We start from the raw sequence: 17,248 nt of genomic DNA, 5'->3' as shown, positions 1-17,248 counted from the left end.
GATTTGTCTCCCATTCTTAAGGCGTGTTACTGCCCGAATGTCCAATTTCATACTGAACTGTATTGACCGTTTGGCGAGTACAACAATAAGGCTCGGGTGTCTTTGATTGGCTGATGGTCATTTGAAGTTCTTTATGTAATTTCCTTACGTATTTCATGCAATATAGGTATTATCATCAAAATCAATATGCAAATGTAGTTCTTAATTTTCGGTTACTACCTCGTCGGTTTCTATGGCGATGAAAACAATGTCGCAGGCACTACTGCCAGCGAAACTGCTGTCATCGTCACAACAAGCGACACGTTAGTAACCGGAAATAAAAAAATTTAATTTCACACCGCGGAAATCTGCGATCTAAATTGACGTTTACTGCAATTTAATACGCGAAGTCCTTGAATTTATGAATGTAAACTTAATGAATCCTATTATACTCCTAAGGTATTGAAAAACATTAAGATAAGTTTATGTTTTAACAAACCGCAATTTAAAAAAAGCTGATCATTACGACTAGTCACTTTAAATTATACTCGTAATATAACATTTGAATTTCTTTCCATTCACTTTAGGATACATCAATCTTATATATGCTATGCAACTGAATTTATGCGTTAAAATACCAAAGGTAATTAATACACGAAGTAATTTTAGTACCCAAAACCACAACCCACGACTTCGTATTAATGAATCATTAAATAAATTCTACCCACCCGGAGGAGTCCTGCAAATACTTGAGCAAGATAGTTGGAAATAAAAGAGAAGCACACATCTAATTTCCTGCTATCGATACTTCACGGTAGCGGTGTGTCTAAGTATACGTCAACTAGCAGACCAGCCAGCGTTGCTCGGGAAGAATAGTACTCAGAGAAGTTGGTAACGTGGAATTCATGGTCCTGTAGCAGGATTTTCTTGTTTTCTATTAGAGTGTGTTAATAAGTGTGCCTACTCTGCAGGATATCCAACCACAGTTGTAAGACGTGACGTGCCAAACACTAACGAGAAAATGAACCAAAGGACACGGCAGATGCAATCAGATGCAGCATTACAGGGTTATAGTTCATGAGTTGCACTTACACATGAGTTTGGTCGCAATCCATGCAGCCGTATGGAAACGTACAGCGGACAGACAAACACATTCTCTTTTTGTATATAGAAAAAGGTAGGTAAATGTAACAGTTTGAAACGAACCTTCAAAACGTTACTTGTAATGTAATGGCCCCGACTAAATCCAAATTTCAGCTCTGCCAAAATCGAAAAATGAGAAAATCATAGGGATTCTATGTAGGACAATGAGGATAAACTAATGAGGGAGGAAAATAGGAATAAGTGTGAGAGGAGAACAGAGGAGTAGTTGGATGTCAGGATAAGTAGGCAGTTAAGCTGCATATTAAGTAGAGCAGTAAATGAGACACATTCTCTGTTTAGCTCACTATTATAAATGACACTTTCAGGTTAGAAAGAGTAGTGGTTAGTAACCTCCGCAAACCATCTGAACTTCACGTAATTCCAATGGCAATCTTTACCATAAAGCGTAATAAATCATCGAAGGCTTTTCCTTATCGATTCGATCGATCAACACCGACGCTACCAAAATCAAAGAACGAGTTACGTGAAGGAATTCCACAAAAGGGTGAGGAATAAGTGAAAAAGAAAAAAGTATGGAAAAATTTAGTCAAGGATCAAAACACATGGAAATGATAAGGCAGACAAATTAAGTACTAAGCTTGACGTCGAGTAAGATATTGTTGAAAATGTTTCCATTTCACTAACATCGCCTAGTATTACTAATAATGGGATAAGCTTATACGGAAGCACGTTTACGAAGTTCGCATTAACCACTTATCGTCATGAAGTGACAAAGGCTCGTACTTCTTGAGTGGAGAAACAGCACCGAGGTTGCCTAAATTGAAATACGAGCTAAGTGAGGGAATGCCGGAGTTGGAGCAACAATGAATAACCAGTGGAAAAGGAAAAATAATAATGATAAACGAGAGTCGAGGTTGATGGAGCTAAGAATGAAAGAGACAGAAATCAAATCGTTGGTTGAGCCTGGTCATACGTCATACTACATACAGTTGTACGACAAGTTTATTATGCAGGCCCGTTATCAATGGCGTGATCGCTTTCGAGGAGTCGTGAATGAGTTTCCGCATAACACATAACGTGATAAGATAGCTAAGGCTTGCCCTTATAGAGTCAAGCGAATAGCACCTAAGCTGCCGAAATCGAGGAATGACCTAGTTGAGAGATAAAATTCCAACACCAGGGCAAGGATTAAAAACCAACGAGTAAGAAAAATGAAATGTAAAAAAACTATATAAATCATATAGTGTAAATATATATATTTAATGTATTTTATATAATTTATATTATTTATAGTTTATAATAAAACTATAATTAGAGCGATGGCATGGTAAAGGTGATACGACAGAAAAAATCGAAATTTCGCTTAAACATGGAGAAATTATTACATGATCATGCCAATAGCATGGACAAGGTAGAAATTCAATTGGTAGAATACGTCAGTTGCTACGATTGACGAAGTTTGTACACTAATATAAGCTTCACAATGTTGGCAAACCTCTTTCTTTCTTCTCGTGTAGAATTCATATTTAGTGATTTACTATCTTTCCCATGCCAACATGCCAACTATAAAGTTTTCTCTTTAATTTCATTATGTTAAGTCGATTCCTTGAAGCCACGACCAAGACAATGAATTATAGAGTAAGAAAAATACATTGACAGTATTCTATAGGTAAAGGTAGGATTGGGATACACATGGGCATTTTTCTAATTTCCCAAGCCTGTATTCCTTCCCGATTGTACTTCCCTTTCCAAAATACAGAAAGGACAACTCATTTCAAGCTATCTATAAATCCTATTCTCTTCCTTCCTCCACTTCGCTCACCAAAAAATATCCTTTCCTGGATTTTTACAACCCCTCTCCGCTACCTAATCGCTCCATGTAATATCTCTGACTGATCCCTGTGATGTCACCTGGAGTGGCATTGCATGGCCGCCAATCCGGTCTTTTTCAGATAAGGCTAAAATTAACCACTAACATTCGTCTAAACTGAGATTGCCAAAACCAGATAATCTTTATATTATGAATACACTAATGGTGGGTAACGAATCGCAATCAATGCCTTTCGTTTTCTTTGATGAGGGAAGCTACCCTATTACGAGTATTTCATTTTATTTGCCCATTTTCACTAACGACATGACGTAATCAGGCTAAAGACGAATTGGTTACCAAGTATTAATGCACCACTAGACGTCACAACAGCGAGTCAGCACACCAATTTGTGAAAAGGTGGCATATAGGTCATTCAGTCGAGCTTTTAAGACAAGGTACCTACAATAAAGTCGAGCGAATGGCACCGGATCTGCCGAAATCGTAGACCGGCCTAGGTGACGGAATTCCACAGCCTTCACATGGATAAGCGAGATAAAATAAGAAGGGAAAACCGGGAATGGAAGAGGATAAGAGTGAAGGAGAAGTGGAGGAGAAAATCCACCATCAAGATACTCTGGGTAGTACGTAGTCATACGAAGTACTAGATTTGGTTTTAATTGCGATTACTTCATTTTATAAGCCTATTTTCACTAGCCAGTGATCTGGTTGAAGAGAACTAAGTTACCAGGAATTAATACAACACTAGACGTCGCGGAAAAAGTTTCAGCAGAAATTCAGCACACACAATTTTAAGATAAAGTATAATCGAGCGAGTACGGTATAGACGAGAGAATAGCACTGAAGCTTCCGAAATCGAAGACCGGGCTAGGTGAAGGAATTCGAAAGCTTAAACAAAGATAATCGTATGGAAAAACAGAGAGTCAAGAATGGAGAGGCCGCAAATTATGAGAAAGATAAAAAACAAATCATTCGTGAGCCACAAACGGAATCATACGCAGTGCTAGTTCAGAGTTTTAATGACGACGATTTCATTTTATTAGTCCATTATCACTGGTGACGTGATCTGGCTGCAGAAGACGCAGTTATCAAGAATTAATAAGTAAGTAAGTAAAGTAAATTTATTGCATTCAACAATACAATACACAATATTGCCTTTATTACGATAAGATAACAAGAAAGCTGGGTTGTCTCAATGGACAACCTAAGCTGAACTTTTATAATTGTACATTCATCGCTAACGTTTTTATTCTTTCGTGCAAAGGTGATAGCAGAAAGTGAAAGTTTCATAAAAGAGTAACAATAAAGAATATATACCAACAGACTCCAGGCGTCGCAGAAATATCACAGTAGCGAGTCAGCACAACAATTTTAAGATAAGGTAGCACATAGTCGAGCGAATAGCACTGGAGATGTCGAAATCGAAGACCGGGCTAGGTGGAGGAATTCAAAAGCTGAGTTAAGTATGAGCGTAAGGAAAAACGGGGGTCGCGATTCGACAGGCAGAAAATGATGAGAGAGGAACAAAATAAGCTATTCATAAGCCACAAACGTAGCCATTTGAGGTGCTAGATTTTTAATGGAGTAGAGTAGTGGGGTTGCAATGGCGATGGTGAATATTTAATTTAATTAACCAATTTTCACTAGTGACGTTATCTGGTTGAAGAGAACTAAGTTACCAAGAATTAAGATACCACTAGACGTAGTGGAAAAAGTCTCAGCAGCGAATCAGCACACCACTTTTATGATACGGTACCATACAGGTAATTGAGTCGAGCGAATATCACCGGAGCTGCCGAAATCGAAGACCGGGCTAGGTGAAGGAATTCCAGGGCTGGGACAAGGATGAACGAGGTAAAATAAGTGGGGGAAAACCGGGAATCGAGGAGGATGTGCTTGAAGGAGAGGCGGAGGGGAGATTCCACCTTCAAGATGCTCCGGGACCCGAGGGAAAGAGGGTGCCGACACGAGGGGGACGCGTCGGGGGCGGGTGCCGCGCGCGTTCGGCCCCCACCGCCGCCGGATGAAAGCGAGAATGGCCTGCTCGCGTGGGAGGGGCTCTGCCCCACTGACAGAGGGGGAGGGAACGTGGGGGGGGGGACTACGGAGAGGGGAGAGGTCGGATGGCTCTCCCACTATAAAGGCCCCGTCCGAACGCCTGATGGACCAGATCCAACCGGAGCCAGATCGAAGAAGCAGCACCTGCAATACCGCACACAAACTTTCGATACACGGAGGAATCCTTCGATCTTCAGCACTCATCATGTACAAGGTGGGTGTTCCCTGGCCGCGAACTGCTTAGCCGAAAAGGGAGAGAAACCTTCCCATCTTCCCCTGCGACACGACGCCGCACCCTAGCTATTCGTGGAAAGTCTTCTCTCGGATTTATCTCCCGCCGACTCCCTTCCCCTACGTTCGTTTGTCACGGGCTAACGCGTGATGAGACGAGGCAGTGTATTCATCTATTCTACGTAAATGAAAGGACCGACGTGATCCAGGACACGTGTAAGAAGTCTCTCGCAGTGCCCCCAGCAGGTGATATATCGTCAGAGGACATGTGCGAGTGAAGAGCGACAGTTTTTTCATCCCCGTTTCTCTCATTACGAAGTTGCACCACAAAGAGGATTTATTTTGCATCCAGGATACTAGCACTAGAAGCCGGTACTACAGCTACTATCGTATATATAAGCAAAGAGGAATACATGCTTAAGGATTTTTTTCTATTTTATGGCATGAGACATATTTATTCTACCAAGCAAAGCCAGATACTGTAACTTCTATATTTTTCTAAATTCACGTAAGATCGTCATTTTCAAACTTTTCATATTATCCTTACAAATACTAAACTCGTAATTTACCTGCTAAAATTATATGCACAAAGTCATATTACGACTCTTTTCCTTCAATCCATGTCCATGTAACTTAATACAAGCCAGAAACGTACGAATTTAGTGCGATTGTAATTTTACTTAACGAATTTATTTGCAATATTTCCCTTATAAATTCTAACAGGTATCCTAGTTGCAGATTTACGATGCAAAAATTCAAATATCGTCTATTTCGCATTCCATGAAACTCGTCACAAGCTGAGTACTTTCGCGTACTAATGAAATTACATTTACTATGCATATACGTTTCAAATCATTCGTTAAAAAAACCTCTCACACTTCAAAACTAATTTCAAAAGAGAAGGATAAAATATCAGGAGAAGAAATTTTTAAAATAAGGGTTAGATGGAAGAAAAAAAATATTCATTACTTTGCATAAGCACCCATCCGCAAATGTAAATGAGACGCAGAGACAGCACGTCGCAACAAACGATAAAATTCATTTTATAACCCTGAAGTTAATAAAACTATTCTATCTACGTGGAAACTTAACAAATTACCGCGACCTAGAATTTAAATTGAGAAAAAAAATTGCGCGATGTGACTATACTGCTCGTAAAAACAGGTCTCGTAACCACGCGGTATTTTACGTAATCCGTTTCTTATTTGCACCATCCGTCCACAATAACGAGCTCTGCTGTGAGCGTTCTCATCACACCGATTAATTGCCGGCTGTTCCGTTTCCCATTAACGTGCAGAAAAAAATACCGGGATCTCTTCCTCAGCCGCGTAGCGAGCGTCTACTGTTCTCGCACTTTTCCTGAGAATTACGAATTCCAAAAACGACGCGCTCAATCATAAAAAAAACTCCCACTAGGACGTGCATGAGATGCCTTGATAATAAGTCTCAGAAAATAAGTAATTAATTTATATTCACAAAGCAAGAGCAATTAAAATGCATTTAAGTAGAAGTAATTTAAATTACATCTTTCCTTCATACCCAAAAGCTATTCTTACGATTGCAGCTTGTACATAAAAAGGAAAATTTATGGGTGTTGCCAATTTCGTTACGTTAGTCAATAATATTTTATTTCAAAACAACTTCAGCAAAACTTTTCGAAAAATCAAAATATTTCGGCAACAATACCGTGGAATGCAATACAAATTCCTCTATGAAATCTTAAAATCCATGTCGATCCAGCGTATAAAATTTGAATATCAATCCCGGATTTGAAATTCTAATTCTCCCAGAAAAAATCTCATTACTGTATAAATATTAAAGTATACAAAAATTGTCATTAGCATGTACCCTTGAAATCTTTGACGCATTTCGTCAATGCTAAAGTTTTCAATATAATTTTCATTTAAAAATTTTACTATCTTGGATTTTGAAATTTCATAATTTGATTTCTGATTAAAAAATTTAATTATACTTGGCAAATATTCATTGTTCCAAACGAGCCTTAAAATGACGTAAATGTAGAACGAGCAAATGAAATAATTCCATTGAAACCAATGCCTAAAATATATGAGAGTATGACCGTTTTTACAGTCAATTTAAGACCAAAGGTTTTTATAGCATAAAATTTTAAATAAATGAAAAATTGCAAGTAAATTGGAAAATTTTCCAACGCTTCAGGTTTTAAAAAAAGGCTAAGAAAATGTCATCGAATCCCTCCGTTGCTTCATATCACGACAGACAAAATTATTTCAACACCGAAAGAGTGTCTTTGATAACTCAGGATCCACTATGACGTCCAAAACTTCGTGTAATTATCAACTACCAACCAGATGTAGGGTAGTATTCAGTCTTTAGCATCATATAATTATCATATCACTCACTATATCCTCGGTTTTATCCCTATGAACCTTCATTATTCTCCTATCTTTTCCTTTGCAGGTAGCAGCAGTTATTGTCGCCCTGATGGCCGCGGCCCATGCCGCGCCTCAGTTTGCTGGACAGGGTCAGTACACCACACCCATCCCAATCCTTCGCTACAGCAACGAAGTCAACTTCGACGGCACCTACAACTACGCGTAAGTATACAGGACACTTGGCCATCCTTTCGCTCCCCTACTTGATTGCCCCATGCGCAATCATAGGCGCTAAATGTAATGAAAAACAATATTTTTCAGTTCGGCAATTCTCTATTTCAAGACGACTTCAGTATTAATTGGTTAAATTTAAAATTTTAAAAAATCTTGAAGTAAAACATTAAAATCTAAATATTTCAAAGTAATTAGTAGGAAAAATTCTATTTATAGTTTCCAGTATTGAAAAGCAAGAAACAAAGTATTGAATCAGTATTTAAAATTGAATTCACTAAAATTATATCAAAAAGCGCAAAACACAAAGGCCTTCCAACTAAAATACAGTAATACATGACCAAATAATCGTATATAAATTACCTGTAGAGAAAAAATGACAAACCCCTTGAATCTCCGGCGATAACTAAAAGTAGTTTGATATGAATGGATTCACAATTAAAAAACGACTACCCATCTGGACGTACATAAAAATGCGTTGAATTCATTTGCAAAACACATTGCGCTCTAGTAATTAGGTGCCTGAAATATTCTTTCATTAAAAATATTCTTTTTGTATAAAATGAAAGTAAATAAGTATTAAATTTCCCAAGTTCAATTGCTCAATAACTGTAATTCAAAAAATTCCCACTGCACCCCCTGTTATGTCACAAATATATTTTTCCGCTAGATGTTCTTCTAAAAATAATTAGGCAAAAACCCTTAAGGCGGTTCACTCCCGCGCGGCCTGTCTTTTTCAGGATGCAGTACTCGTTTAAAACTTCATTTACATCTTCATACTACCCCGCATGCAGCCTAGAAAGGCGCGTTACATGAGGTGTTAGAATACCATTCATCTTCACATAAATAGCAAATGCTCAAACAAAATTACGACTAGAATTTATTTAAGTCATTTATGGCTCCGTGGAAAAACGAATTCCCTTATCTATACGTTCGGCAAAATATCTCCCTTAATTTATCACTTCTGTCGGACTTGAAAATATATTGGGGCTCTATTTACGCTATCTCCTAAAAAATTTGGAGTACACGAGTTAAAGCCTTGTCAACGCTTGCCTACTTGCCCAGTTCGTAAACTTAACCACACTATTACCTTACATGTAACAACTTTATTATGCGAGACAGGAAAATGCTGATAATGGTATACTAGCTTTGGAAGTATTAACATGATAACGTAAGATTTTAATGAGTAATTATACCCGAAAAAAAGGGAAAATACAATAGATCGAGAGGGATTGATACGGGATATCGAGTTGAGAAAAGGTGGCGTACTAGCGGAAGTCTCCTTACCATGAGACCCCGTTCATTACTGGCAAAATGTGAAAGGAAAGATGGTGTGAGGGCTTAAAGAAGGCATGGCTATGAATAGTAAAGCACTCTAGGACGCAATGAGAGGCGTCATACGGAACAAGTGAAGAGCACAAGGCGAGCCGGGCATCGAGGAAATAACGAGTGATTGTTCTTGGCGCCCGTCGAAGTAGCGACGTCGAATGGTGTCAAAGGAAACAAGTGAACGGCGCGAGACGCGGTGCGTGAATCCTTTTACGTCCAATGCGAAGCGAAGATGAGGGGTCATTCTTGAAGCGGCTGATGGTCGGGAAGTCACGTCACACTTGAGGTGAAGTGACCAAGACCCCACGGGGACTCACCCCTGACTTCCATGAGAAATGGGACCGAAAAAGTAGATAACATGCCCGATGTGCACCACTGGAGTCACCTACTCCTCTTCCGGGAACATCTCCAGGAAGAGCCACATTGATTAAAAATACGGAAATAAGAACAATAATTTAGTGCGTTAGTCGAAGAGTTAATTTTTTCATTGTTATGACATTAAACCACAAAGTAATATTAAAATTAATATATTTAAATATACATATTCTTACTTCGAGACGTAGAACTCGTCTAAAACTTACGCTATGATCTTAAAATGTTTAGGGCATATGAAGCAAAGACTTTTTAGAATCCGTTGGCATCTCAAATTCGAAAACTTTACAAGAGTATTGCCGCATACGTAAAATTTCAAATTTTGAGACGCACACAAATATTTATCAAGAATAAAATTTAAAATATTTAATAAAAATATTAAAATTTCAATTTAAAATCGGGTTATTTATTCCCGAGTTGAAGATAACATCATTAACTCTTCCGGAAACCCTTAAGGCCAGCGGCATCTACATCATAAAAAGAGTAAATTACTTTCGGACCGAGAAAAGAATATATTCACCAGACATGAATAAACGGGTGCTGAGCATTGAATTCCAAATAATCTTTTCTAAATTAATAAACTTAAATTAATGATTGATCAAAAATAAGTTGTAATCGAGTAACGAAAATTCATTCCGTGAATACAAGAAATGCGGAGACTTACATATTTTTTGTGAGCAACTTTTTGCGTACTCCGAGATCGTTAGTGCCAAAGATATTAGGGCACGAAAGTCATCACCTACAGTAAGAAGATAAACAATCATCTGCACAATCCTGTCACTAGTCTCAAGAAAATCCATTCACTAAAATCATTCCATTGCTTTTATCAAATCCATGAAGTTCCACAAATCTCGGGTACGTCGGAAAATAACCGAGGCTTCATCATTTCAATCGCATAAATTCCCAACTGCTACAAACGAAACTAAGGTAACGCTAATTATTTAACTATGCATCCCTAGACTTATTCAGTTAATCCTGAATAGCAAGCGTAAACGAAGGACGTCTTCAGCATAAGAAATCGGGCACGAAGAAGCACTTGCCCTCTGGGAGGGAGATTTGCTTTTTCTCTCCGGATTATCATTGGGTACACGCAGTCACCGTTTACGCCACGGATGGCAGCACCGCACAAAACCCTTTCCAGCGTTCCCTTGGGCCCTCAAGAGTATTCCTCTGCGGTGACGGACGCAAGGTGAGCGAGAGGCGCATCCAATGCTGATAGAAAGGGAAAGCGAAAAAAAAGGAAACGGCAGATGGGATGGGCGCTGCAGCCATGCGAGATAGATGGGCTAGCCGATATGGTCGGAGAAATGAATGCATTCATCCAATTCAAACTGATGATATAAATCGATAAAATGCTACACTCTCACACACTACTCATTCAGTGATTCAACCCATAGGTTGGTTTGAATAGGTGAGGGTAGAGCTCGCTCATACCTAAACCTCTTGCCTCCAAACTTTTCTCATTCAGCGCACGGGGTGGGGAACATTTCCATTTCCTGAGCCGCCTTGCAATTCGAGGTTTTTGTGCTAGGGGGAATACTATCGCGCAGAATATCAATCAAACCACTACCTCTACCAATTTGCGATTCTGGAAATACATACATCGCGGACGTAGGGTAGATAAGTTTTCCAACAACTCTTGAAGTAGGAGAAATTTCACGCGTGGGAGATATGCAAAATGCGAAGGCAACAAATAGATAAACAATACATTGATACAGCGTCAGAACCTAGTTCGAAGCAATTGTGATCGTTGGAAATAGACGCGTGCAGGGGGAAGATGGGGTCAACCTAGGAGAATTACCAAAGCAATAGTAAACGATGGAATTGCGCCATGAGTGTTACCCTGCAGTTTAGTTGCATTCGGAGAGCCCTAAAGTCGGGAAGTTGGACGCAAAATAGTGGAGTGACAGAAAAGGGTTCCACACGAGGCGAAGACAATTGATTCTATTGTTACACCCAGCGGCGGGTCTGCCAGCTACCGCTTCCGAAATACGAGTCGACGGAGTGTGAATGAATCCATTAGATCAGTATGAAGATAGTAAAATTGGGCGCAAGCGGCATGGCATCGTAAAATGCTGACTCCAACTGAAAAGACTCCAATGAACCAAAATCTCGACCAGTATACGAAAGAGCCACTAGAATTTCATCAGACGAAGGCGGTTTCCTGTATCATAGAATGAGCATATGTGCGTTTGATGTGCCCGCGACCTTAGCGCAAATCGTGGAAGATAACTTTTGAAGTAAACCCAAATACTTAAAACATTCAGCGTATGGTTAATTCATTGCTAATTATTAGAAAGAAGTATCCAAATAAATATTTTGAGCATTTAAGAACATTTTTACGTAAATTGAGTGGGAGTGAATTTCTTTATATATTTCAATAAGTATTTTTTCTAGCAAGAGATAATAAGCCATAAATTAAAAAGTTTATCGTGAAACTATATCTCCGATAGTAGACATTGCATTAAGATACATGTTTACGATAAAATGTTAACGCAATAATCAATGGCAAATTCCTTTGTATGGAGACGCAAATCTTACGTAACTAATAGTCAACTTTTTTCGTAAAATAGATAATAAATAAATAAAAATTTTCATAAAATAGATAGAATAAATGAATGACGCATTAGAGTACCTGATTACATGCTGGAAGATGAATGTAATAAATTAAATACGCTTAAGAAACAAAAAATTTCCCAAAATGCGACTAAATATTCGACTACACCGCACCAACACAGGTTGTGACATGCTTATTTATATTAATGTTCAAAACGATGTCTTAAACAATGTCAACAGTTTCGACGCCGAAAATATGACGCGCAAACCAGAAAAATAGAACACGATGTCAACCTAAATATGGCCTCACAGAACAGCGTGGAAACACAAAAGGAGCACACTGAAAATAACCTATTACAACACCAGCACGCAACAAACAACGTATCATTACCAAATAGGAGATAACAGTCTGCCATTTGCTTGGATTTCGCCAAACTTCGATTCTCGCCTGCTCGACGCTTCAATTTTTTTCGCCAGCACTGAATGAAATATAATTGGGAGATCGCCTCCTATTTCTTCGCTTTCTATAAAATTGTTTCCGACGTAGAAGGCGGCGAATTCGACTAGACTCTTCATCCTGAACCACACAAACACTTTTCTCTGCTCCTTGGAGGGACCACTCCAGCGACAGCTATTCAGGGACTATGAAGATGGGCAAATATTTCAGCACACCATTTTTCGGTGACTGTTCTATCATTTTCGCAATCCCTAAATTTTTACAACTCTCATTCTATTGCAGGCGGAATGTTGCGTTAAAATCTCTCTCAACTGTAGGGTATCTCAATGGATAAATGTCGTTTATCTCAAAAGAAAGGTATATGCGATGGAATATATGATAGAAAGCCTCATCGCTGTATATATCTCCCGAAATAATAGAGCCAAAATGCCTCGTCACACGATACCTTATGCGTGTAACTGTAATTTGCGTGAACGACATCAACGACACTGAATTGAACTTGCGCGGATACTTGAAACAAATTTCGTCAGTTGAGCCTGATGCCATTGAACGCAGAACGAAATATTATTTAGATAGTTTGCCGGGATGGCTAATACTCTAACGTCAAAAAGCAGCCATTTCTATTTGATGACCATTTATGCACGCTGAGTAATTGCAGTGCGCATTTTCGTGTTCATTCATCCACACGTTAACTTGTGCGCGTCGATATATTGTGTAATAACTAGGCTTAAACGATAAGATGACTTATCACTTGAGCTATCACTGAGAAGAAACAGAAAAAAATGATCGTGTGATTCAGCTTGTCCATTGGAGCCTATCATCTTCGGAGGTTTGAGGATTTTTAAAACGGTGGGTAAAAGGAGGAAGGGTGAGAATGGGACATAGAAAGAGAGAGTGGGAACAGAAGAAATGGAAAGTGATTTTTCCTCCTGTTTGGTGATCAATCATCGACGGCCGAAACGAAGAAGTTGGACCCTCGAGAAGTGGGTCAAGGTGCGAGTCGTGAGGAGGAAGACCCGCGGTGGAGTATGTGAACGTTTCCATCCACCCTTCCTCTTTCCAACTACCCCCTCCACGCAGCCACAACAAACCTCCAGTTGCCATGACGACCCCCTCTGGGGTCCTGCCATCAACTCTCACCTCGCCGGGGATCATCTCCATCCCGGTCAGAGATCTTTTGGCATTTAAAGGTCTCGCATTCACCCGCTCACCCATCCCAAGAAGACGTTCTCCACCTCACGGCATTGCACAACCCTTACGCGGGCGGCCTCGAGGATAGACGGACCACGGTTAAAGCATTTCCCCCCTCTACCGAATACCTCCCAACCCATACCTCCCCCCCCCATACCTCATCAGACCCATCCCGAGTAGCCGGCAGTGTGGGAATATCGTTAAGGAATGCAATAGGGAAGTCTCTGTTGAAGAGGGATGGGAGCTTGAATCGGTGGTTTTTCCCCTTTAGCGGGATGACTCTTAACTCCTGTCACCATCTCACGTGTGGGCAGAGGATAGCCCCTTCAGTTGCGCGGTCGTTCAATATCGTAAGCTAGTGCTGGGAATAAGAAATGAGTGAAACTGAATGACGCTTATACTAATTCAGTTTAACGGATGACCAACAAACAAGCGGTCAGACACCAGTCAGATTTCCAACTCAGTGCAGAATAGTTCATTTCAAGGGTTTCTTTCACATTTAACCATCACCTCAGACGAGATGCTGCTGACTTTCCACCTGTTTTCCACACTTTGGAGGACCTTGAGAAGCTAGCTGGGACAGGAGCGAAATAACTTTTTTTTTTAATTTAGAAACCCCGAGGCTGTAGAACCACATCTCTTCGATAAATACCATATCCTTAGGACTTGACAATTCGTAATTGCCACGCATATTATTTATAGCTTTTGTTTTCGATATCATTCAATTTGTGCTGTAAACGAATGATGATGCGACAATATTGTTCCAGGAAATCATCGACTGATGGTTAAGGAATACATTTCATTTCCTACTCAACCAAATAATTCTACCAGTGAACTTACATTTTTTTTAAATTAGGTTCACCTTTGGGATAAACAAAAACCAAATTCACAGTCCGCATGATATCAATAACTTCTCCAAATGGCGATTTATTTATTTATGGTACGTTTCCAGAAGGTTTCATGGACACGAACTGAATGACGCTAATTCAGTTGAACGAGAAACGAACGATCAGATCAGTCGAACAGTCAGACAAACGAAATATCAAATTTCCTAATGAGAACTTCACCATTTTTTGATACAGCTACGAGACTGGCAATGGCATCACCGCCGATGAGAGGGGATACCTGAAGAACGCCGGAAACCCTGAACTCGAGGCCCAGGTCGCGGAAGGTGGATTCAGCTACACCGGCCCCGATGGCGTTGTCTACACCATCCGATACATCGCCGATGAGAATGGATTCCGCGCTGAGGTAAGCTAGTAACTTATTTTCATAAGTTAATACATACTCATAAGCAATTTATTGCTTGGACTAAAACATACAGCCAAAATTAATAACAATCCCCTGGAGTTAGATTTGAGAAATTCCAGCGTATCATAATCATATATTGGATCCACTCAAAGTCAATACGATAAATTGATAACATATCGGGATGAATAGATCATTTAAGATATCAAATGTAGCGAGTGTCAATAATTATGATATACTATTGCCAGTATGTCATCATTAAAAAAAGGAAATGAAGGAATGATGTGCAATAGTATAGGCCATTTGCTTACAAGGGAAATAAACATTTCTATAACTTGGATTGATTGTTGAGAAAGCTTGTGAAATGAATAGAGTGCATAAAATATGCTAGACCATTTATTATTTCATAATTCTTACTGCAAACCCGAACGACCTCACAGTAATTTTACCCCGTAGACCGACGAATACTCTCCTCCGCATAGCTCATGGAGTAGATTCTGTTCATATTAAATTAGATGTATTGCTTCTAACCACTTCCTTTTATTTCGTCTCTTCAGGGTAACCATCTTCCCACTCCCCCACCCATCCCCGAGGCCCTCGCCAGGGCTAACGCCGAGGTCTACGCCCGCCCCACCTCCCCTCCCCAGCAGCAAGGAGGATTCAGACCCAACTTCGCCGGTCGCTAAGCAACCCGCCACACGACAATCACCCAACCGCGCAAGATGACGAAGGACACCCGGAAGACCCTATCGCACTTGGTGCACCAGCGGAAAGACGGAGGGCGGTGGACATAGACCTTTAAAAAAAATCCTACACGCTTCTCTCTGCTTCGCGCAAAACGACTCCACATTCCAGACTCCGGGGTACGATACTACGGCGGAGTCGGAGGCCGGAGAGCTGCAAGATTAATAAAAAGTGGTCCCGTGGATGGAGTTCCATTCCTCCTGCTAAGCTACGCTGCATAAATATCCCTGTAGTCCATCTAATTGGGCTGGATAATAGTGCTGCGATCCATGGCGAAGAAAAAGTCCACGTGCATTTAAAATGATGTTACGCCCTCCTGTCTTAGCCACCCGCTACCATCTCCCATCCCCTTAGAGAAGTATCGCCTTTTATATTTTTGAAAAAATAAATATTTAAAAAATAAACTCACCAGTCTACTTATTTATTTGTAAATCACCTTTTATGCGGCCGTTTTATGCGGGGCATGTCATTGCGTAGGTTAGCACTGAAAACATATGTTGAAATTGCGTGAATGCGAGCTTGGAATTATATTATGGGCTATTTTGCCATCTCACATCCACGCATTATCGCATGTGTTCTAGCATTTCGCCGCTTTACACGACGCATTTTTATTGCACCTTCGCACATGCGTCAGATTGCGCAGTGACGTGCCCCAATAAAACGGCTTTACCGTGGCCTAACTACACCGTAATAAGGTTTTTCCTTTACCGTTCATCGCTTTATTTTAATTATTTTATAGTTTCATCGAGTTTTTATCTTATATTGGTCGTTCTGCATTTTTGCTATGCGGTATATTTTGTTGAAAATAAATAAATATTCATTCGGGTTTTAAATGGGTGCATTCCATTCATCAACACACGTCAACACAAGTCGACTTGCGTCGCGGTTTTCGTATTCCATTCTGTGTGTCGCCGACTGTTGTGACACAAGTCAACAAACTATTACGCGCAGGAACTGGTGAGTTATAAACAGGATGAAGAGTTCTCGGGTTTCCAGGGTGAATGACGATGGCAGACTTCGCCCTCGAAACGTCTGTGCTAAAAATCCCTTGGACCCGGTTGGAAACCCGAGAACTCTTCATCCAGTCTATTCACCGGGAAACCCTTAGATCCTTCAGTCGCATGAATGGAAAGCACCCAATAGACGGCACATTGCATTGAGGTCGGCTTTATTATTCAGCTGTTTTATTTTAATTAAGTTTTAAGAAACCTCTCAAGAACCCTTATTTTGGTGACCCCGTCGTGATTCCCGCTGGCAATTTCGTCACTACCACGAGGCGTAATGGAAAACGCACCTCATTTCATCGCGATCGTTTCCGTTTACTGGACCTCCGGTTGCCGCGACCTCCTCTCCACTTGTATTCAATCCTAATATTAGTTGGGAGCAGCTTTTATTGCGTTGAACTCTCCATTCTTCCCGTCTCTCCGCCTTCCTATTCATTTGCTCGTAGCTTTTTCCTCCGACATACTTCTTTGTTTGGTATATAAACTGGAGCCCTGATCTTCCTTTGGGCCTTCTTCCATCAACATGTGCCCCTAGGATTGTCCATAGGATTCCCTCCTGCCT

At 40.2% G+C, this 17,248-nt stretch overlaps 1 protein-coding gene across 1 annotated transcript; it reads left to right on the top strand.

Annotated features, from left to right (window-relative positions):
- Positions 1 to 5,067: 5,067 nt before the first annotated feature.
- LOC124160972 (endocuticle structural glycoprotein SgAbd-2-like) lies at positions 5,068 to 16,086 on the top strand. Its single transcript, XM_046537110.1, has 4 exons — positions 5,068 to 5,183; positions 7,640 to 7,776; positions 14,773 to 14,941; positions 15,496 to 16,086. Exons 1-4 carry the CDS (start codon positions 5,073 to 5,075, stop codon positions 15,622 to 15,624), a joined length of 546 nt encoding a protein of 181 aa, XP_046393066.1. The 5' UTR covers positions 5,068 to 5,072; the 3' UTR covers positions 15,625 to 16,086.
- Positions 16,087 to 17,248: the final 1,162 nt, after the last annotated feature.

This window comes from Ischnura elegans, chromosome 6 (genome assembly GCF_921293095.1).
Source record: "Ischnura elegans chromosome 6, ioIscEleg1.1, whole genome shotgun sequence".
Taxonomy (NCBI): domain Eukaryota; kingdom Metazoa; phylum Arthropoda; class Insecta; order Odonata; family Coenagrionidae; genus Ischnura; species Ischnura elegans.
The sequence above is the reverse complement of the archived record's forward strand: the minus strand, read 5'-3'. Positions and strand labels throughout refer to the sequence as shown.